Source organism: Labeo rohita, chromosome 19, assembly GCF_022985175.1.
Source record: "Labeo rohita strain BAU-BD-2019 chromosome 19, IGBB_LRoh.1.0, whole genome shotgun sequence".
Classification (NCBI taxonomy): domain Eukaryota; kingdom Metazoa; phylum Chordata; class Actinopteri; order Cypriniformes; family Cyprinidae; genus Labeo; species Labeo rohita.
In genome coordinates, this window is record NC_066887.1 from 5164781 (window position 1) to 5189819 (window position 25039).

Genomic DNA, 25039 nt, shown 5'->3' on the forward strand with positions numbered 1-25039 from the left:
CAACTTGAAATGTTACAACTTAGATATTTGTGTTTGCTAAACTTAACAGATGCGTAAGTAACCCAGCTGCCTTCAAATTTTAAGTTGATTCAACTCAAATATTTAAGTTGTCACTTAGTATAATTTAACATTTCAGGTTGAATAAATTTTAAGGCAGCCAGGTTACAAATTATTCTAAGTTGACTCAACAAATTATTTTTTACAGTGTATAAGCTCTAGTAACTGTGGTCACTGTATCAGTATTTTATTTTCCTAGTTGTGTTGTGGTAAAAACAGCAACAGATCGTGCAAGTAGCTCACTGAGTGCAACTTTTACGTAATCAAAATAATGGCACCCTACATAGTCCAAACTATGTATAAAATGATGTGGATTTTTTAAATAACGTAAATCTTTCATGGGTTTTCTACTACATATTTCAGTAAGAGACATAATTTATGTTATATTAAGCCTTACAGTCTTAATATCCAGGGTTCCCTTTAAAAGACCCCCAACAACTAAACCCAAGCTCACACACCCACAACACAGCAAACTTCAGTTTAAAAATACATCAGCATAAGCATATACAAATAGCCATGTTTGCATACACACAGATACATACATGGACAGCAACAGACAGGTTCTATCAGCATGCTTGCACAGATGTTAAAATATACTCTCTCTCTCTCTCTCACACACACACACACACACACACACACACACACACACGTTGTGTTTACATGTTTTATGGGGACATTCCATAGGCGTAATGGTTTTTATACTGTACAAACCGTATTTTCTATCGCCCTACACCTACCCTACACCTAAACCTAGCCCTGACAGGAGACTGTGCACACTTTTACTTTCTCAAAAAAACTCATTCTGCATGATTTATAAGCCTGTTTCCTCATGGGGACCTCACAAATGTCCCCACAAGGTCAAAATTTACTGGTATTACTATCCTTGTGGGGACATTTGGTCCCCATAATGTGATAAATACCAGGTGCACACACAGACACACACACACAGACACAGAGGAGGAACACTTATCTTGTCAGGCTGGCATGATGCCAGTGGCGGCTCCCCGCTTGTGCCATCAAATCAGTCCGGGTAAACGGAGACACACACATACACACACAAAAACTCAAATGCTGGAAAACAGAGCACAGGATGGCATCTCACAGTGTGAGACTTTACCAAACACACTAAGCCACACTGACAGGACGTGTCTTTACAGCACACACACTGTAGCTCTCAAAAGGTTATGCAAGATAATACGCCTCTATCACACACACAAAGCATCTTATACAATCAAACAGCCACTGTGAAACATTACCTGATTACTATTTTTGTCTAATTCATTTATTCTGAGTTTCTGCCACAGTGACCTGTGTTTTGTGACTTAATTAGTGCTTTGGTTAATGTGTGGTCATACAATCACACGTAGAGCAAAATAAAACATTAGTAAACAAAAAAGTTCACTAAACCAGTTAAATGTATACATCTAAGGTATCTATATTTGATTCCCGTAGCTTAGCAACAGTGTTTCATAAACCAGTTGAGCAGGACGTCTGATTAGCAGACATCGAGGAGTGACTGAGCTGCCATATATCACTTCACATGTTCCTCTGTTCAAGCACTAGAGCAGTGGAGGGTTTTGGACTTACTCACCAGAGCGAGACTGAGTGAAAGCAGAAATGCCAAGGTGGTCATATCATAATTATTTTAAGTAACTTACGTTTCTCCCCCTAAGGTTCACTAATAATGTTTATCAAGGTTTTTTTTTTTTTCTCCATTTCCCTCTCTGAGCATTAGATTTAAAGTCACAATAGAACAAACGTAGCAGCTAATTTTTTCTTCTGTATGAAGATGTACATCCAAATGTAAAGAATTACAGAAAAAATAATGCAGTGCGGCACTTGGTTCTTTTCACTGGTCGTTGATTGAAATGGAAGCAGGTTAGAAGTCCGAGATACAGCACAAGAGAGAGGTCTGGCATTTTACCACAAGACTGAGTATTCACATTATAATTAAAAATTATGAGGTCTAAAAATAACACTAAAAGCAAAACAAATGCATGGATGAATTGTCTGTAGTATGTCTTTAAGTAAGACTTCTAGATGCACTGAATTAAGTGGCCTATTTAGAGTATAAACATTCTCTTCTAATGTGATTGACTATTAACAATGTTTTGCCATGATTATATACTGGTTTGTAGCTTGATTTCCACCTAAATTAAATATTGTACGGCATTTTATATTTTGTCTAAGCATGCCAACTTGCCCAACACAGCATGTAATAAACCAATGGTCTAAATTTGGGGTGACCCAATCCGTTTGTCCAAAAAGTTGGATGAGTTTGGGGAGACCTTATCACTTTGTCCAACCAATGGCTTGAGTTTTGGGTGAGCCATTCATGTTGTCCAACCAATGGTTTGAGTTTGGGGTGACCCAACTGCTTTGTCCAATGAATGGTGTAAGTTTGAGACAACTCTATCAGTTTGTCCAAACAATGGCTTGAGTTTGGGGTGACCAAATCAATTTGTCCAACCAACTTTGTGAGTTTTAGGCAACGCAATCAGTTTGTCCAACCAATGGTGTGAGTTGGGGGTGACCCATTTGCATTGTCCAATGAATGGTGTGACACTGGGACAACCCTATCAGTTTGTCTAAGCAATGGCTTGAGTTTGGGACGACCCATTTATTTTGTCCAACCAATGCTGTGAGTTTGGGTTGACAAAATTGCTCTGTCCAATGAATGGTGTGAGTTTGGGACAACCCTATCAGTTTTTCTAACCAATAGCATGAGTTTGGGGCAAATCAATCACTTTGTCCAACCAATCGCATGAGTTTGGGAAGACCCAATCATTTTGTCCAACCAATTAAGTGAGTTTGAGGCAACCCTATCAACCCTACCTTTGTCCAATCAATGGCACTTAGGGCGACCGTTTTTACTTTGCCTGACCAATGGCTTGAGTTTTGGGCGAACCAATCCTTTTGTCCAATCAGTGGTGAGTTTGGGGCAAATCAATCACTTTGTCCAACCAATCGCATGAGTTTGGGAAGACCCTATCAGTATGTCCAACCAACTTTGTGAGTTTAAGGCAACACTATTAGTTTGTCCAACCAATGCTGTGAGTTTGGGGTGACCCAACTATTTTATCTAATGAAAGATGTGAGTTTGGGGTGACCCTATTGGTTTGCCTAAAAATGGGATGAGTTTGGGGCGATCATTTTGTGGAACAAATGGTGTGGCTTTGAGGCAACACTATCAGTTTGTAAACCAATGGTGTAAATTTGGGGTCACCCTATCAGTTTGTCCAACCAATGGAATAAATGTGGTGTGAACAAATCACTTAGCCCAACAAACATTTTTAGTTTGAGGCGACCCAACTGCTTCGTCCAATGAATGGTGTGATTTTGGGGTGACCCTATCAGGTTATCCAACCAATGTTGTGAGTTTGGGATGACCCAATCATTTTGTGCAACAAATGGTGTGGCTTTGAGGTAACACTATCAATTTGTAAACCAATGGTGTAAATTTGGTGTCACCCTATCAGTTTGTCCAACCAATGTTTTGAGTTCAGAGTGACCCTATAAGTTTCCTCTAACAAATGGAATAAATTTGGCGTGACCAAATCACTTAGCCCAACAAACAGTTTGAGTTTGAGGTGACCCAATTGCTTTGTCCAATGAATGGTGTGATTTTGGGGTGACCCTATCAGTTTGTACAACCAATGTTTTGAGCTCAGAGTGACCCTATAAGTTTGTCTAACAAATGGCATGAGTTTAGGGGGACCCTATCACTTTGCCCAACAAATGGTGCGAGTTTGAGGCAACACTATCAGTTTTTCCAACCATTGTTGTGAGTTCAGGGTGACCTAATGACTTTGGGGTGACCCATAAATTTGTCTAACAAATGGCACAAGTTTGAGGTGACCCAATTACTTTGCCCAACAATTGGTACAAGTTTAAGGCAACACTATTAGTTTGTCCAACAAATGTTGTGAGTTCAGGGTGACCTAATCACTTTGTCCAAACAACAGCATGAGTTTGGGGTGACCCTGACAGTTTGCTTAACCATGCTGTGAGTTTGAGACAGAGTGTTTCAGGAAAGTAGAAAGTAGTCTTCAGGAAGATAAAATTCTAGGTTAAAATATTAATACCACTGTTTGATGAACTCTTATTTTGAGAGCAAAAACATTAGCAGTACAAACCTCATGCCTTCAGTAGATTTGTTCTGGTAGTTGCAGTAGAGCTGTGGAGTTCCCAGCATGGCCTCTGTGAATACGGCCAGGAAACCAAGGCTCTCTACGAACAGAACCGAGTCCAGCAGCAGATACGTCACATAGGCAGCCAGTACCGTGAACGCCAGCACACACTGCAGGTAATCCACAAAATGACTCCAAGACCAGAAATGGTTCCAGTCAAAGTCTAGAATTCAGAAAGAAAGAGAGTACGTATTAAAAATAATACGAGCATGAAATACTACAACTCACATTGGCTGAGAGAAGTCAACTTTTATACCAATGATAGTAGAGAGTTATTGAAAAAAATGTAAAGACTTTTAGTAGTATTAGTACTTAGTATACTAATGTTTATTATTGTACAAATTTATAAAAAAAAATATTTTCACATATATAGATATTACCAATGATCATTTTAACAACCAGTCTTTATCAAGTTCTTCCTTTCAACAACACATTTCATAGAACACTGAAATGTTGGACACATATATAACACGCATGAATTATGCTTTGGAACGTATTAGTAGGGATGAATGGTTGAATGTCAGATCATCAAGTTTAGATCAGAGACCCTCTAAGACAATGGTAACAATGCTAAATATAAACAAAACAAACAAATAAAGGAAAAGAGCCAAGCAAACAAACAAATAATTTAATAATTACACCATTCAAAAGTTTGGGGTTAGTAGGAATTTTTGAATTATTTTCACAGAGGTATCTTATGCTTACCAAGCCTGCACTAATATAATCAAAATACTGTAAAAACAGTAATATTGTGAAATATTATTACAATTTCAATTAACTGTTTAATATAGTAATATTTAGGGCCCGAGCACCAGTGGTGCGAGGACCCTATTGGAATTGCTCAGTTTCTTCTTCTTCTCCAAAATGAATTGCATTTTTGATGGCCTAAACATGCTTGAAAACTTTGCACACATGCCAAAAGTGGAAAAATGTATCTGATATAGGTTTCATAAGTGGGTATGGCAAAATGGCTCGATAGCGCCACCTATAAAATTTCAACAAAGTGCCCCTCAAGCTGAGTTTCATATACATGTACAAAATTCGGTAGACACACCAACACCTAAAAAAAAAAAAAAGTCCCCCGGAACGAAGTCCAAGTGCAAAACCCAACAGGACGTCTGTTATTTTGAATTTTCTCAGCAAGTTTTGTGCCATTTTTGCCATTTTCAAGTGTATTTAAATCAACTCGTCTTAGAGATTTAAACAAATCAACACCAAATTTGGTTAGTTTAATCTAAAGCCCTTTGTTACATTCAATTGTGAAGATCTTGAGTTTTCGTTAAAGGGCGTGTCCGTGGCAGCCTGACAAACTTCGATGTTTCGATATAAAACAGGAAGTTGTTATAATTCAGGCGTACAATATCCGATCTGCACCAAAATTCACTTGTTTGATAGGAGTCCTTTCTTGAACACATGCCCATATTCAGTTATAGTCATAGTGCCACCAGCTGGCAACAGGAAGTGGCCTGTTTTATACTCTAACAAACTTCTCATAGAGATTTAATGATATCAACATTACATTTAGTGAGTCTAATCTTAAGGCCTTTGTGATGTTAAATTGCGAAGATCTTGAGTTTTCGTTGGAGGGCGTGTCCGTGGCAGCCTCGCAAAGTTCGATGTTTCACCATGTAAAAGAAAGTTGTTGTAATTCAGCTATACAATGTTCGATCTGCCCCAAACTTCACATGTTGGATAGGCGTCTTGGCCTGAACACATCTAAAGGCCAATATTCAGTTATCATCATAGCGCCACCTGCTGGCAACAGAAAATGACTTGTTTTACACTAACTTAAACATGTAAGGCCCCAAATCACATGTTTCATGTCCTTTGAACAAACCCAAAGGCTTATATTCAGTTATAATCAAAGCGCCACCTGTTGGCAACAGGATATGTCATGTTTTACACTAACTCAAACATGCCATGTTCAATCAGGACCAAACTTCAAGTCCTGGATTGAACACATCTACATGCCAATATTCAGTTATAGTCATAGCGCCACCAGCTGGCAGCAAGTGGCATATATAAATGATTTTGACATATTCCTCATATATTTACCACTTTAAATGTATATTGCTCATCGTTCGCTGTTTTCATAATGCCACCAGATGGTGGTGAACTTGGGTTCAAGTGCCCTTTCAACGCTTTAATCTTTAAAATATCATTTATTCCTTTGACACAAAGCTGAATTTTCAGCATCATTACTCCAGTCTTCAGTGTCACATGATCCTTCAGAAATCATTCTAATATGCTGATTGGCTGCTCATGAAACATGTATTATTATTTGTAAAAACAGTGCTGCTCATATTTTTATGGAAATCAAACAATTAAGGTTAAGAGACATGTGCCTTACCCATGGTTTTTCCTGACCACAATGGGTTTTGTGCAGTGAACTACTGGCTGCCTGGAGCATGAAACTGTCAAAACAGGGCTCTAGAGTGCGACTTAATGTCTCAACGGTGCGACTAAAAAAAAAAAAAAAAGAGGTTGCACTGGTGCGACCAACTGTTCGAGGTCAAAAAATAAATAAATTCTCAGTGACTGTGGTCCAAAAGACACACATTAGGCCCATATCATGGTCTAAACCAATCAGAGATGGTGAAGGGAGTGTGGGAAGACCATGGCTGGCAATTAGTGATGCGCGGATGGCGGTTATATCCGCGGGCGCTGCGGATAATCCGCGGGTCGGGTGGGTTGGGTAATAAAACAATGCATTCTGATTATTTCGGTGGGTAGCGGGTGGATGAGATAAATCAATAATGATGCAAATATTAACTATATTTTCTAACATGTGAACCTGTTTTAAATACTTGAGTAGGGTAATATGCAGTGGTGTACAGTACCTGCGTATACCCACTTCTTTATCAGTCGGCTTTGTGTATACCCACTTCTAAATCCCCTCTGATGCACATCATTCAGCAGTGTCCTGCATTAGCCAAAATCATGACAGGCCACCATTTCTAACTAAACCGTATGTGAATAAATGCAAATATTCGCTTAAATCACCCAGTAAAGACGGTAAGGACCATGGCGCCGGCTTCCTTTGAAATATGTTTGCACCAGATTTGCTGCCTGTTCATACGCGAGAGCATGTCAAGGGAGACACGTAGTATTAAAATAAGAATTATTACTGATTACTAATTTGAATCAGTACATTATAACGAAAACAATACATTAAAAATGTAAATAATTAGATTTTTATGATCAGAAATTTCTTAAACTGGGTGAAGCCCTGTAAACTTTTGTCTAAGGATCCAGTAGGCGTTCAAACACCCAACCGATTTCATCAAGAGTCAAGTCCGGATGTCAGTTAACGTTATTCTTTTTAGCGTGGCTTTGGCTTAAAAACACGAGTGATTATAAGCTTATATAAGTGTGCAGCGATGTGCAGATCAGCTGGATCAATCTGCTGTTAAAAATGAACCATCCATTCATCATATCATCATGCAAAAATAAGAATTAGAATAATTGTAAATGTCGATTAAATGCGATGCGGTCGAAAATTTGGTTGAAATCTGGGTCCTGAAGTAAACCCAGTTCAAAGACCTTAAGACCCCCTCAAAAAGTCCTTTTTCATGATGATACGATTCCCAGCACACAAGGCTCTCAGCAGGGACGAGTCTGACTGGATCATGACCTAAAATAATCCACTTTCACCAATTATTTTGGCCTCGTGTCGATGGAAGCTGAACCCAGAGAACTCATAAGCCTGTAAGTCAGCTCTCCGCCCATCCGGCGGTGGACGAGAAGAGCATATCTAATCAATGCACACCGGGAGCTTCAACAACGGTTACTCTCATAAAGCGGCACTGGAAATGTCGAAGCAACAAAGTACAAGCAGAGGCCAAAACCGAAGCATGAGGACCACAGTGACATCCAGAGGGTCATGAAAATGTCAGGGCATGTGGGACAAAGCTGAAAGAAAAGAGAATGACACAAAAAAACGGAGTCCAAAGCACTGCTATGATGGGTCTAGATGGACTGAAACAGGAAAAAACACACACATTCAGTGAATAAATGTAGGGCTGGATTAGGAAAACACGATTCCAGCAATTCATTGCTTGGTACGCCTCTCTCTTCGGATGCCAGCTGTGCTCACAAACCCCATGAAGAGGGGGCGGCACGGCTTAGATACAAGTGTGTTTTGGTAATCTGTTTGCTTGGGTAGAGCATTTTACATCCAAAACTCTGCCTCGGTATCTGCAATCTTTGTTTGTTCCAATACTTGTGCTGTTTGCTAAAGTCCTTTTCGAACAAAGTTTGAACAAACCGTCAACTCTAGTGTCGCAATGTATAAAGCGCTGCCCACACAGCGGACCGGACGGTGCCAAAACAAGCTGCGTCCTATTGATCAACACAGCCAATTCATGTGACAAATTTCATCAAAATAGAAGCCAATGGGAAATCCGGATGGAGAAACTCTTTGCCATCAAGTCCATTGAGAAGATTATGTTGTGCCCCGCAGAATCATAAACGGGCGGCATCGTAAACAACACTTTGACCCGGTGAGACCTGACATTTGAAATAATAGTCAGAAAAATGTAATTGTTTGAAATGGAATAGCTTAATCAAGCTTAATCAAGTTTTGTGTTCATATTTGATAGGACTGGCTTTTGTGGCTCATATAGGGAAAACAGAGACACAAACTAAGCAAAAATATGCAATTTGTTGCAGTTGCACAAATTGTTTAGAAAAAAAAAAAAAAAAAAAAAAGGTAAGATAAAATTCTGATAGACTGTAATGCAAATCAACGAGATCTTCATAACATAAAATGCACTTAAATATAAAAATAAAAAAATAATTTATTTTATTTTATTTTTGCATTGGGACAAAACAAATGCTTAGTGATATCTAAATGCTTTTTAATTTAATTTAATTTGATTTGATTTTATTGGGGCAAAATATACGTTTAATTTAATATTTAACTGCTTTTTTATTTAATTATATTTAATTTTATTAATTTCATTTCATTGAGGCAAAACATAATTGCTTAATGATATTTAAATGCTTTTTTATTTAATTTTATTTTATTTATTGGGGCAAAATATAAATGTTTAAATGAATATTTAAATGCCTTTTTGTTTATTTCATTTTATTTTATTCATTAAACTTCACTAGGGCAAAACATAAACGTTTATTGATATTTAAATGCTTTTTTATTTTAATTTATTTTATTTGGGCAAAAAATAAATGCTCAGTGTTAAGTATTTTTTATTTTATTTTATTTTATTTTAGTTTATTGGGGCAAAATCCAAACTATTTAAATAATATTTAAATGCTTTTTCATTTAATTTCATTTGGGTCAAAACATAAATGTTTAATGATTTTTAAGTGTTTTATTTTATTTTATTTTATTTTAGCAAAACATAATACAATGAAACTGTAATGCATTGATGATTGAAACATAAACAACTAAATTTATCATCAAAACTAACAATCATATTTCAAACTCACATTTTAACATGATTTATTATTTTATTTAATGTTTATTTTTTATTTTATTGCTTATATTTACAAATGCTTAATGGTCATAAAAAATGTTTTTTTTTTTTATTTCATTTTATTGGGCAGAACATAAATAATTAATGATATTTAAAAGCTTTTTAATTTTATTTTATTTTTTTTAATTTTATTTTATTTTATTGGGGCAAAACAAATGCTTAATAATATTTAAATGCTTTTTCATTTTATTTTATTTTATTTTATTTTAATTTATATTTATTTTTTATTTTATCAAAACATAAGATTAAACATTAAAGATTGAAAGAATAAATGTTTATCAAACACTGATAACCATATTTTAAACTCACATTTTAACATGATTTTCTAACAAATTATGTCTGGATAATCATGTAAACCTACGTAGCTTCAGTCAAGAAAAATGCAAATAAATATCATTTGTCACTTTATATCTCCCAATAATATTAATAAAATGATAAAATATTAATAAAATGAAATTTAAATGCTATTTTATTTTATTTTATTTTATTTTATTCTAAAAAATGATGTCTGGATAATCATATAAACCTACACTCTTGAAATATTACGAACGTTATTCTTATGATTACTTTATAAAAATCAGTAAAGATTTCACAGCAAAAAAAAATAATAATAATGAAAAAAATAATAATCAATCAACAATATCAATTAGATGACAGAAGGCATGTAGTAGATTGTGTGCAAGGTTTTCAAGCAAAGTTTGATCTTATTAATCATTTAGAGGCCCTAAAAATTTCAGCATTAAATATTCAACCTTAGAAACTGGATAGCAATGTCTGGCAACCACCCAAAACACAGACAAAACCCTAAACTCTAGTTTTCTAATGAAATCAGCTGCTGGAAGCAAAAGGGCAGCATGGCAATAGTGAACAATAAGAAGTGACACACCTGTAGGGCGCATTGAGAGAAGGCATGAATGACTAATTGTGTTTCGCATCACATATGAGGTCAGCCGTATTACACTAACGCACGGGGCCGGTGTGGGACTCTCATGGAGCCGCTGGTGTCATCACAACCCACACAGAGAACAGCGGGACTGTCGGCCACAGACATGAGTAACTTTACCACTCTCTGTCACGACCACTTATCTTAACCGCTCCTCACGAGCAATTCTGGAACATCGACTCGGCATTAATTCCCATCATCCGAGACTGGAAAACATGTTTAATATTTGATGCACAGACAATGATAAATGGATAATGAGAGAGAAAGCGAGGTCAGCGCTTTCCCCGTCTAAACGTGCATTATGCCAAACGGAAGAAGCAAGTCTGATCTGCGTAAAAAGCGAAAGAAATGACACATTTAATACTGAAAAGGATTTATAAAGCAGCTCACGATTATGAATTTATTCAGACTAAGAGTGAGAATGTTTACGCTCGTCTGGAGAGAGAAATACTGCAAAGGTTTAACATCTGAATAGACCACCATTTTTAACGTTTTTGTTTTATGATGAATCTTATGATGTCATACATCAAATGTTTTATTTAAAATCTTAATTTTTTTCTATTTTATTTTAGTTGGTTGTTTTATTTTTATTTAATTTAATTCTTTAAATTAAAGATTTTTTTTTTTTATTTGTGCTTAATTGTCATGAAAAGCTTTTTTATTGCTTTTTTATTTAATTTAATGTAATGTAATTTTATTTTAGCAAAACATAATACAATTACTTTACTGGGGCAAAATCTAAATGCTTAATGACATTTAAGTGCTTTTTTATTTATTTTATTTTAACAAAACATAATACAATGCAACTGTAATGCAATGATGATTGAGAGATGAACAACTAAATGTTTATCAAAAGACTGACAATCATATTTCAAACTCACATTTTTACACATTTTTTCACATTTATTTTATTTTATTATATTTTTTATTTTATTTTATTTCATTGGGGCAAAACAAATGTTTAAATGAAAATGTAAATGTTTTTATTTATTATTTCTTTTCATTTCATTTTATTGGGGAAAAACAAATGACCTTTAAATGCTTTTTATTATTTGATTTGATTTTATTTTATTTTATTGAGCAAAACAATATTTAAACGTTTTCTTAAATTAAATTTAATTATATATATATTTTTTTTAAATCTTACTTTATTGGGGTAAAACGTAAATGCTTAATAATGTTTAAATGCTTTTTTATTTTATTTTATTTTATTTTATTTATTTTTTTGGGCAAAACAATGTTTAAATGTTTTTAAATTAAATTAAATTAAATTAAATGTATTTTATTTTATTGGGGCAAAACGTAAATGCTTAATAATGTTTAAATGCTTTTTTAAAATTTAATTTAATTTTATTTTATTTTATTGGGCAAAACATAATGATATGTAAATGTTTTTTTTAAATTTAATTTAATTTAATTTTTTATTTTATTTTATTTTATTTTTTGGCAAAAGAATACAATGCAATACAATGGATGATTGAAAGAATAAATGTTTATCTGACTGATAATCATATTTCTATGATTATTTTATAACAATTATTTTATTAAAATCTTTATTATATTTTTATTTTTATTTTAGTTGATAGTTTGATTTGATTTTATTATTTAAATTAAATTAAATTAGTGCCTAATTATCATTTAAATTCCGTCAAAAATCCTGATGGTACTAAAAAAAATAAAAAAATAAACAAAAAAACAAAAAACAAATTAAGTCTTTATTTTTGAACACTTGAATTTGTTCTTGACAGGTTTCATGAGATTCACCTGTAACAGTCGGGATGGAGCTGCGATGAAACCAGCTTTTATCCGAGTGGTAAAATGTTATCGCACCGGCGAAATCAGTTTGACAACATGAGAGCCGGTGATCTGAGAGCGGCAGACGTTATCTAACGCAGCGTCGGAGGAGGACCAGGGCCGGTTTATGACATTTCAAATGGATTTATTGAAGTATTGATAATTAACGACAGTGGCATTTCAGATGACATTTTACAATCAGATCAATTACTGTGCTTTTGTCTGCGGCCTGACGGAGAGGACAGGTGCGGGGGGAGTCTGTGTGTGACTCAACATATTCCAGTTCGACAGAAAGATTATGAAAGAGCAGAAGACATTTCCCAACAGAAAACAGAGATCTCAAGAACGTGAGATTGTGTGATATTTTAACTGAAGACGGCTCGAGACTTCAGTCAGTGTTTCAAATATAGTACATGAATGGAGTTATGAGTAACTATAGTGTCAACAAAACTGTCTGCCCAATGCATCTTTGATTTTAAAATACCTCCTCCTGTATCAGTACTTCCTCTTTCATTAGTTTTATGTGCAGAGAACTATGAGGAATTCACTGAAGAGAAAATACGGCTCTGTATGAACAGCTATGTAGTGAACTACAGGGTGATGTGGAAAAGTGCAATAGGCTTTTTTTCAGGAAGCCTAACTAGTAAAATAAAATAAAATAAAATATACGTATTAAATTAATACATTAATTTAATTAGTTTTTAATTTATTTTATTTCATTTAAAATTACAATTAAATCAAATGATTACACTGAATTAAGCTAATACTTTAATAAAAAAAATGAATAAATATGAATGAAATGAAACAAATTATATAAAAGAAATTAAATTATTATATTCTGAAATGTAATCATTTCATTATTTCATTTATTTTAAAAAGGAATAACTATGAATGAAATTAAACGTAACTATATAAAGAAAATCAATTTACTAAATTTTAAATGTAATAATTTATTTGCATTTATGAATGAATACTTATGCATTCAATTAAATTTAATTAAACTTATTAAACGAATAATTATAAATTAAATTACATTTAATAATTCCATTTAAAATTAAATAGTTCTAAATTAAATTTATAAACTGTATAAACAAATTTATCAAACGTTAAATTGAATAATTTAATTTCATTATTTAATTTATACATGTAATTAAACGTACAAACTAATTATTATAAATTAAACAACTTACATTTTTAATTCGTTTAAAAATTACATTTAAAAATGAATAACACACACACACACAATAAAAATAAATAAATATAAAAATATACATTTAATTATTTCATTTAATTTATTAATATAATTAAATTTACACAATTAGTAATTATTAATAATTAAATAAATTCAATATAATAATAAGTTATTTTAATTTATTTTTAATGTAACAAAATACCGTTAAAATGACATTTTATTTTATTTAAAATTAAATAAAATTGTTGCATTTTGAATGTAATTACTAATTTAATTTAAAAATTTTAAAAATTTTAAAATAATTTTTTATTAAATAAAATTGCATTTTGAATTAAATTAATAACTTAATCTAAAAACGAATAATTATAAATTAAATCAAACTTATAAACTAGATAAAATAAATTATTACATTTTAAAATTGAATCATTTCATTATTTAATTTAATTTAAAAACTAATAATTATGAATGAAATTAAACAAATTATATAAAGAAAATTAAATTAAATTATGATGTAATTTGTGAACGTAATAATTTAATTAAATTTAAATATAAATACTTAAGAATTCAACTAAATGATTACTTTTTAAATGAAATAATTACAATTTAAAAACAAATAATTATAAATTAAATTAATACATTTTAAATTAAATTTAAAACATTTGGTAACTACATTTAATAATTATATCGAAAATAATCATAAACTAAACGTATAAACTACATAAACTAAATGAAATGATTAAATGTTACATTTATAACTTAATTTCATTATTTAAATGATTAATTTAATTACATTTACAAACTAATAATTATAAATTAAATGACTTGCATTTGAAATATATTTAATAATTACATTTTAAAAAATAAATAAATAAGCAACTCGGTTTTTAGTTTGCATTATTTTTTCTGCAAGTTTACGTGACATCAGTTGAAAAAAGAAAAAGGTTGATGTCTACAAGTCATTACTTTTTGATGACAAACATAATTTGTCTTTGGAATAATGTGCGCTGATATAAGATCAGGACAGTTTATTTAGAAAACAAATGGGGTCAATTTGGACGTCATGTTGACTAAGTTCCCTCATTTCAGTTATGCATGATGTAAAAACTTTAGACTTTCTCAGTTCCTACAGTTTTTCCAATGCTTTGCATCAACATGATTATTTATTGATGCCCTACATGTGGTCTCTGCAAGGAGCATTCACACCCTGGAGGAAAACCTGCCGAAAGAAAACCGCACACAGTCTCACGCTGACCGTTTCACACTGTCCTTTCACAGGAAGCTGCTCGTCTTCACAAAGAGAAGCCTTTGGCAGGATATTTATAGTCTTCCTTCAAAAAGTGCCAAGTTCTCTGTGTCTGTATCATGTCTGTCATGCTATAGCTTCTCCAGTCCCATGCCGCAACATAAAGAGAACATCACTGTCTCCCAGCCATCGCTGACTATACAGTACTTGTGTATGTGAATTATGAGCCTGTAAATAGCTTTCCATATGGCAGCATCAGTGAAGGGAACAGGATCGTCTGGAACACACTGATAACGGCAGCAACCTGGAAGAAAGCAACAACACCTACAGCCGGGCTCAGACGCGACCGGACGGCCACGATACTACAGACACCAGCACACGCCAGACGCCAATCTGCAACTCAACTCACACAAACTACTGTGACGTGACGCACTGTGGGATATTCAACATGAAACTGGACAGCTGATGTTGAGTGGAAACTTGATTTTACCCATGGGGATCAAAGCAGCGCGTATATACATGTAAATAGGGTCTATTTCATGTTGAGACCACAAGCTCTTTTAAAGGGGATGTCGGATTGGATTCTTTAAAGTTTTCATGAAATGTCTGCAACGTACTTTGGTTAAAATTCCTTAATGGTCGTGTAAAACAACACTTTTTACCTTGTCAAAAAACAGCTCTGTTCACAGCGATCTGTTTTGGTGCATGTCTCTTCAAATGATAATGAGCTACTGCTGACTCCGCCCCCTCTCTTCTGTCCTGAACTAAATGAACTAATCCATTGATATCTCTTAAAGGGGTCATCGGATGGCCATTTTCCACAAGTTGATATGATTCTTTAGGGTCTTAATGAAAAGACTATAATATACTTTGGTTAAAAATTCTCAATGGTAGTGTAAAACAACAAACTTTTTACCTTGTCAAAATGAGCTCTGCAAAAATCATCCCATTCTGGTCGAGGCTGCTTTAAATGTTAATGAGCTCTGCTCGCCCCGCCCCTCTCTTCTCTCTGTGGAGTGACGAGCCTGTTTACTTTAGACGCATTTAGCTGCTAAACTTGCTAACTAACACATTATTAGGAAAGGCGATCACAAAGATTCATGAAAAAACGTTATACTCACTTCTGCTGTAAGTGAAGCTGGATCACGAATGATTTGCATGAACATAGACGGATATATGTAGATCGGGAGGCGCATTCCCTTCACAAACAAATGTAATCCACTGCATCTTCAGTGGCTCAGATGTCGGGAGTAAATGACGACCACTATGTTCATTATTACATCCAGCAACACAACACTTCAATCGCTCAATTGGAGATATTCTTGTCTAATTTACATCCCTGCTCCTGCATCAAAACAATAGAGGTGGACTGTTACAGCTGATCTGAGGTAAGACGCTCATGTCAATCAACTATTGTGGGAGCGGCCTCTGTTGGTGTGACGCCAACATTATGTTTTTCTTTGTCATCATGTATTGCAATCATGTATAATCAGGGGTGCACGTAAGTGTTGCGCAGGTGCACGACCGAAATTCGCTGTGTAAATAAGTTCAGCACGCTCATTTGCAAACTGACATGCATGACAGATGTTAATGCACATTTACCATTTACTGTGACAGTGTATAAGATTTCTATTCAAATTGAAACCAATTTAGGCTATCTGCTGCCACAATGCAAAACTGACATTTCATTCACTGACGTGCTTCAATGGACAGCACATATTCTTACTTGCCGGCAACCTGGCAAAATATAAGCCTGCTGATTTTAAGTTTAAAAATGACAAAAAATTATATAAAAAAGTAAATATTAGCATTTTTAAGTTTGATATACAATAATTGTATTTTTATTTAATACTTTTTTAAAAATATAATAGTATAATCACACTTTATTATTATTATTATTATTTTTTTAAACTAACTAAATAAAGTGCAATAATATTTTCATCACTATTATTTATTTATTTTATTTTTTTTGTAATAGTTATATTGAACGTGTCACACTATGTGCAGTGTGAGGACCAAACCAAATCTCCAGGTGCTCTTATGTGAACCCCTGTGCATAATCATGTATTATTATTTCATAAATGCTATATTTTTGGGGAACTGAAATACATGACATTTTAGTAACTTTACCTGAGCTAATATCAGCATTTAATTTTTACAAATGTCATGAATTACTATTTCATGTTGACATTTTACAATGTGAACCAACTTTGCCTTGCCATAAAAAGGTCAAATTATCTGATATTTTAAGAGATTTATTGACCTTGACACACAGTCATGATGCTCATCTTCTTCTTTCTTCATCATAGAAGTAATGTATTCAAATCAATGCATTATGCATTAATTGCATTTGAATGCATTAAAAAAAAAGATTAAGGAAAAAAAAGGTGTTATACTGTAAATAAAATTCTCTGAATGCAGTAAAGCCACATACACACAGAGTGATGTGTGTGTGTGCAGAGGGCTCAGGTAAAGCACTGTGTAGTGCTGGAGGCTATGCGTGTGGAAAGGGCCGGATCAAAGCGGCAGCAGTGCGTGTGTCACACTGTATGGTGTGTATTGAGTGCGGTGGCACTGCTTTACCCTGCTGTGCATGTGCGTATCGCTGCTGCCAGCGGGGCAGTGTGTGGGAACAGACTGCCATGGCTTTTAAACAGCAACCCCACCAAGCTCGTCCTCTTTTTCAGCTCACACCCACAATCCTACATGCACAAGCACAACTGCAAAACACAGATACTACAACACAAACGCTGAAAATATACTGTAACAGTGTAGAAACAGGATTTTAGTGTGTTTTCGGATAAGCTGACCAAATATACAAAGCTTTAGCACAACTAAACACCCATTGATGATGTCTGAAGGATCATGTGACACTGAAAACTGGAGTAATGATGCTGATAATTCAGCTTTGATCACAGGAATAAATTACATTTCACAATATATGAAAACAGAAAAGAGTTATTTTAAATTGAAATAATATTACTGTTTTTACTAGAGATGCACCGATTGCAATTTTCTTTGCCGATTTTTATTGTAAGTGTGACCTGCCGATACCGATTTTGCCAATTCCGATTTTCTTTCTAAGAAGTATAACTGACAGCATATACAAACAAAAATGCACACTTTTTTTTCCCAATGCCAAAACATTTACATAATAAAAACTTATTAGACATTACAATTCCCCCAATCTGGACCAGAAACACCACTGTGTTTCTTGGAGACATGCAGCAGTTCTGCTGTGGCTTTGATTGGAACTATTTTCTGATACGAAATGAGCAAAAACAGTCAATATTGTGTCTAAAATGTAAGTCGCTTAATTTAAACTTCTTGTTTATTGAACTACGGTTGTATAAAATCAGTGTCACGTTGCAGTCATGTCAAATGTATTAACTTTGGAGAGCGTTTTCCAAAAGTTGTCTCAGTGTGGACGGAAGGCCAAAACGGAGACCAAAAAATGCGTTTTCAAACGAAAAGGTATTTGTGTGGACATGGCCTGACCGGCCTGTTACCGGGCCGATCATGTGGAAAACCAGCTAAAATTCTGATCCCTGGCCGACCGATCAGTGCATCTCTGTATTTTTAAAGGGGTCATCAGATGCACATTTTCCACGTTGATATGATTTTTCAGGGTCTTAATGAAAAGTCTATAATATACTTTGATTAAAAATTCTCAATGGTTGTGTAAAACACCTTTTTTCACCTTGCCAAAATCAGCTCTGCAAAAATCATCCTGTTCTGGTCGAGGTTGTTTTAAATGTTAATGAGCTCTGCTTGCCCCGCCCCTCTCTTCTCTCTGTGGAGTGACGAGCCTGTTTACTTTAGACGCATTTAGCCACATTTAGCCGCTAAACTTCCTAACTAGTACGTTATTAGAAAAACTGATCACAAAGATTCATAAAAAAAACCCTTATACTCACTTCTGCTGTACGTGAAGCTGCATCACGAATGATTTGTGCTAACATTGACGCCTTTATGTAGATCGGGAGGCACATTCCATTCACAAACAAACGTAATCCACTGCATCTTCAGCGGCTCAGATGTCGGGAGTAAATGACGACCACTATGTTCATTATTAACATTACATCCAGCAACACAACACTTTAAAGGATAAGTCCACTTCCAGAACAATAATTTACAGATAATGTACCCACCCACACTCGTATTGTCCTGCTCTGCCTGAATTCTGTGTATTCTGGTTCAAGACAGTTAGGGTATGTCAAAAAACTCCAATCGTATTTTCTCCCTCAACCTCAAAAATCATTTAAAAATCATCCTACATCGCTACCGACCCAGTCTTTGCAAAGTGAACATGCAAAGATGATCAAACACCCTCAACAAAAAAGGTAAAACAGTGATATAGGACGATTTTGAAGTTGAGGGAGAACATGAGATGGGAGTTTTTCGACATACACTAACTGCCATGAACCGGAAAAAAACAGTCCCGGCAGACATGCATTTGACATTAAAAAGTATATAAATTGTATTATTTTTATGAAAATAACCAATCGTTTTGTTAGATAAGACCCTTCGTCTTCGGCTGGGATCATTTACAACCACATTTAGGATCATTTGAAGCTGCATTTAAACTGCATTTTGGAAGTTCAAACTCAGAGCACCACAGACGTCCATTATCTGGAGAAAAATCCTGAAAAGACAAGGGGGTGAGTACATTATCTGTAAATTTCTGTTCTGGAAGTGGACTTCTCCTTTAATCGAATAAGTCAGAAAATTTGAATCAGAACACTGTATATAGTTCACCAATCACCACAGGAATATTCAACTTCATAAACCATACACATGCACACAAAATAAACCACAACGATTCACAAACAGAACGAATAACCTCTTTTCCTCTAAAAGCTCTATTTTCCTCAGGGTCTGTCCCTCTTTTTCATTCTGTCCTCCCTCAGGACCACTTTGTGAAGTTTTACTCTGTCCATTTATAAATAGACAGCATTCAGCCCCAGGAATGATTGACGTGAAACAGAGTGGCACTATTAGTTGTCCGTTCCTTCTTTCAGCAAAGCTTCGGCCCACATGCCAAGAGATATCCGTCAGTCCCTTACTCTAATTACAGCTAAGTGAAATGGAAAGACGTGTCAAAGAGGCCTTTGCACGCTTAAATGAATGACAGTTCGGATCTGAAGGCTCTGAAACTGGGCTTCATCCAGATCCACACAATCTGTTCGATCGCAGCTCTCTCCAGTACGGACTGCCGCTCAATCTGCAGAGCTGTCGGCTGACTGTAGCGAACGGCAGTTGCCGTCAGACGCTGGATTAAGATGCTATCGGCCTGTAAACGCCACACTAAATTCACAGCAAATCAGGAAACAAGCACAGTTCGATATAGCGATTTACTCATGCTTTGCACTCTGAATATGTTTTGATAATTTTCAGCATTAATAATATCTCTAATAGTTTTCTCTATTTATTAAATGAGTGTACATTAGTTAAAATACATTTCTATTTATAACAGAAAATATTATAAAATGCATTTTATAAAATGGATAGTTCCAGTCCCTGATTCTGATTGGTTGAGCCACGTTCAAAGTAGTGTTGGGCAATATGCTCAATATATTGTACTATCGTCAGCCTGCGAGATTGCTGATACACAATATTATCGTGCCAATTTATTTAATTATTTACTTACTTAGTTTCATTGCTGGCAAATGAACCAACAGTAGCGTAAGGCTAAAAACAGCATAATGTTTTTAATATGAGTTGTGTTTAACATGGTAACAATTTAATAGAAACATTGTAAGTTACTAATGCTTACATTTCCTTACTTATTCAAAAAGCAGCTACAGAAAACAAGGGAAGAACATTTGCGTTATCAAAGGACATCATCACTGACTAGCCTAGTCTAGTCTAGTGCGAGTTTATGCACTTTAAAAAACACTCCCGGTACCATAAGTATAAAATAATAGCTACATCACTGTATGATGAACTGCACGTAATTACGCTCCATTCACACGGGGGCGTCGACGTTGACGCTTCATGGAGGGTGTGTCTGAAGCTTCGCGCTGATTGGCCAGCATCTGCACTAGTATATTTGCATAAGGTGATCTGATTGGCTGACGCCTGCGTTGACACTTGAAAAGTTGAAAATTGTTTAACTTCTTCCGCGAGCAACGCCAGTGACGTGACGCAACGGACCCATAATTCAGTTCTGCAATTCACATGGGGCTTCAGCGTTAACGTTTCTCATTTACTTTGAAAGGAGTGACGTCAAGCGTTGCTGAACTGAACTATAGGTCTGTTGCGTCACTGGCATTGCTTGAGGCAGAAGTTAAAATTTTTTCAACTTTTCAAGCACCAACGCAGGCGTTAGCCAATCAGATCGCCTTATGCAAATATACTAGTGCAGACGCTAGCCAATCCCGTTCGGTGCAGACGCTGGCCAATCAGCGTAAAGCATCCGACACGCCCTCCGTGAAGCATTAACACTGACGCCCCATGTGAATTAAAGACCCCCTCCCGCTCACCGTGATTTGTGCCTTTGTGTTTATACCAGCCACTTCATGGCAAGTTTCTGAAGCGCCCCAGAAGCGTCTCTCTGCACTGCATCGCAATCTATTTTTGACATATAATAATAATAATCATCTTGCTATCGTCAAAGGCATCAGCAACAGGCAAGATCTCTGACTGTTATAAATTCACTGTAAACCATGGCTTCTTCGATTTTAGAGTTAACAGAAATGGCCATAAAATTACTGGACAGTGACATAATTTTAGCATTTCATTTTCTGTTTTGTTTTCCGTTATTTATTTATTTTGTACTGTGTAGAAAACAAGTCGTCCAATGCATATCTTAATGTTTCCATAATAACATTTAGCACAAAGTTGTACTTCATAACATTATTTATTTATTTTATTTTTACCATGAAGAAAATAAGAAGTCATATGCATATCTTAATGTTTCCATAACATAATTTATCCTAAATTATATTTTAACATTATTTATTTATTTATTAATTTATTTATTTTTACCATGTGAAAACTAAGACGTCATTTGCATATCTTAATGTTTCCATAACATAATTTAGCACAGCTTCATCCTAAATTATATTTTATAACTTTATTTTATTTATTTAGTTAGTTTATTTTTGCCATGAAGAAAATAAGTCATACGCATATCTTAATGTTTCCATAATATAATTTAGCACAACTTCATCCTTAATTATATTTTATAACTTTTTTTTATTTAGTTTATTTAGTTTTACCATGAAGAAAATAAGTCATATGTATCTTAATGTTTCCATAATATAACTTAGCACAACTTCATCCAAAATTATGTTTTATAACTTTATTTTTTTATTTATTTTGTTTGTTTACTTATTTATTTTTACCATGAAGAAAATAAGACGTCATATGGATATCTTAATGTTTCTATAACCTAATTTAGCACAACTTCTTCCTAAATTATATTTTACAACATCATTTATTTATTTTTTTGTTTGTTTATTTATTTATTTTTATCATGAAGAAAATAAGCCATATTCACATCTTAATGTTTCCTTAATATAATTTAGCACAACTTATCCAAATTATATTTTTTGTAACATTATATATTTATATCTATTATCTATCTATCTATCTATCTATCTATCTATCTATCTATCTATCTATCATCTATCTAAAGAGAGAGAGAAAGAGAGACAGAGAGAGAAGTTTTTGGGAAGTTTAAGGAAAAATACATATTTATTTGAAACACCCTGTTCTCTGATAGTAATGATTGGATGCTAATTGAAGCGGTTGCGGTGTCCTGTAGGGATAATGTAGTGGAGTGAGACTGCAAGTGGGAGTGGCGCCCATTTACATCCATTACTGCACAACCACAAGGACCCCAGCAGTCTGCCCTACATCAAACACATTTATAAATCTCTGCCAGCACCCGGACTGAATTACAGGCAATCAGCAGTGAACAACCGCCACCTGCTTCAAGCCTGAACGACGGACGTTGCCGGGATGACAAATGCTGACAGATAAATTGCGATCGGAACGCGACTGACTTGTATCAGTTCTGCCCTCAACAAGCAAACTGCCCATTCCTGCTTGACCTTTGACCCCTGTATGGACTGGAGCTCACCTCCATTATTCAGCTCCACTGGATCAATGAGCTCACAAGCAAAGCAGCAATTAGCAAACACTTCTCAGCCCGAGTGCTGAACACACTTCTAATGAGGTGTGTGAGGGGCCGCGGGGCAAACGTGATCAATACAGCCAGCCATGTGACAGAGAGAGAGAAAACAACAAATCTGCTTTTCCATGAACTGCTAGTTATAGCTAGACGAAAAAAAAATCCTATAGCATCAGTCCTCTTGCTGATTTAAACTTACCACTAGGCATAAATACTATTGGAACAAATTCTAGGTAAACTGTACCATGCAGTGCTGTTACTGTGAACTTAAACTAAAACTATTAGAAATTGTTATCGTAAACTGAAATAAAACAAAACTATTACATAAAATACTTAAAGGGATAGTTCACCCAAAAATGAAAATTCTGTCATTAATTACTCACCCTCATGTCATTCCAAACCTAACCCTAACCCTAACCTCGGATTATCAAAAATATCTTAAAACACAAATTAAGATATTTTTGATAATCCGAGAGCTTTCTGACCCTCCATAGACAGCAAGGATCCTTCCAGATTCAAGGTCCAGAAAGGCAGTAAGGACATCATTAAAATAGTCCATGTTACATCAGGGGTTCAACTATAAAGAAACTATGAGTAGGGATGTAACAATATGAAAATTTCTTATCATGATTATAGTGACCTAAATTATCACGGTTATCAGTATTATGACGGTATTGTTAAAATGTGCTGTTACTTTTTGTTTGCATAAACACTAAAACAATAACTTTGTTTTACATGACTGACAACAGTTTATCTCATACAAAACGTTCAAATAAAATGATATTTGATTAACAAATGTTTATATGCATTTTATCTGATTCATAAATATTTCTGAATCTGAATTGTTTAAATGTATATAACCCACATAAGCTTGTTTTTCATCAACCAGTCAAAATTTACAGCAGGGCATGCAAATTCGGCCCAATTTTTTGGCCAGACAAAAACTGCACACAGGCTGAATGTACATGCAACTCTGTAAATCCACTCTCTGACACTAGATGGCACTTATGGAAAAACTGAATTGCAGTTGTTTCCCGTAACCTCCGTGGATAAAGCAGCATTACGATTAAAGAATCAAGTATTACAGGGAGTAAAGATGAAAACAAAATGCCATTGAATCTTTTCTAAAAACAGTCAGAACTTTCAGAGGTACCTTCATATAATTTATTCATTCATATATTCATTTGTATTAATCCCTTAGCACTCTTTTAAAACCTTGCACCTTTCCGCCACGTTTTCACACCATGTGAGACTGTTACCTAAAACTTTGCTGTATGCTGGACAGTATTTATTTATCCTCATTTGTTCAAATCATGGTAATTGGATACGGTTTTAATGATGATTAAATATGAAACGGTAATACTAACCGTGGAGGGTTTTTATCACGATTTATCATTAAACCGGTAATCATTCCATCCCTAGCTATGAGAATACTTTTTGTCCACAAAAAAAACAAAATTAATGATTTTATTCAACACTTTCAAGTGACTTTCTTCTTTTTTACAATTTTAACGATGTCCTTACTAGAGGTCGACCGATATTGGTTTTTACCGATAACTAGGTTGGACCACACTGGCCGATACCGATTAATCGACTGATAGCTTTTAAAATGGATACTGAACGGAAAAGAAATAGTGCTCTACTATTTAAAAAGAAAAAAATAGCCTACTGAACCATACTTTGTAAATGAATAAAAATATTAATATGAATTATATATTGATTGATTAGTTAGTTCATTGTTCGTTAATGTTAACAAAAGCAACTACATTTTTTTAAAATATATCTGTAATTGCTGAAATTAACACACACTACAAGGAACAATACTTCTATTCAAGCGTTCAATTCAAGCGGCGGACAAGACTTTATTTGACCACCAAACAGGCAAACGGACCCAACCCGGAAAGGAACTATCGGCATGGATTTTTGCCGATAACCGATAGCTCCGCCTATCATGCCGATTAATTGGCAAAACCGATACATTG

General features: G+C 34.6%; 1 protein-coding gene across 2 annotated transcripts in view; it reads right to left on the minus strand.

The window, feature by feature from the left end:
- LOC127181524 (solute carrier family 66 member 2) overlaps positions 1–25039 on the minus strand; it is a 48540-nt gene that overhangs the window by 14521 nt on the left and 8980 nt on the right. For both annotated transcript variants that reach the window (XM_051136302.1, XM_051136303.1), the window contains one exon: positions 4194–4410. In XM_051136302.1, coding sequence (XP_050992259.1) covers positions 4194–4410 — 217 coding nt within the window. The remainder of the gene's footprint in view (positions 1–4193; positions 4411–25039) is intronic.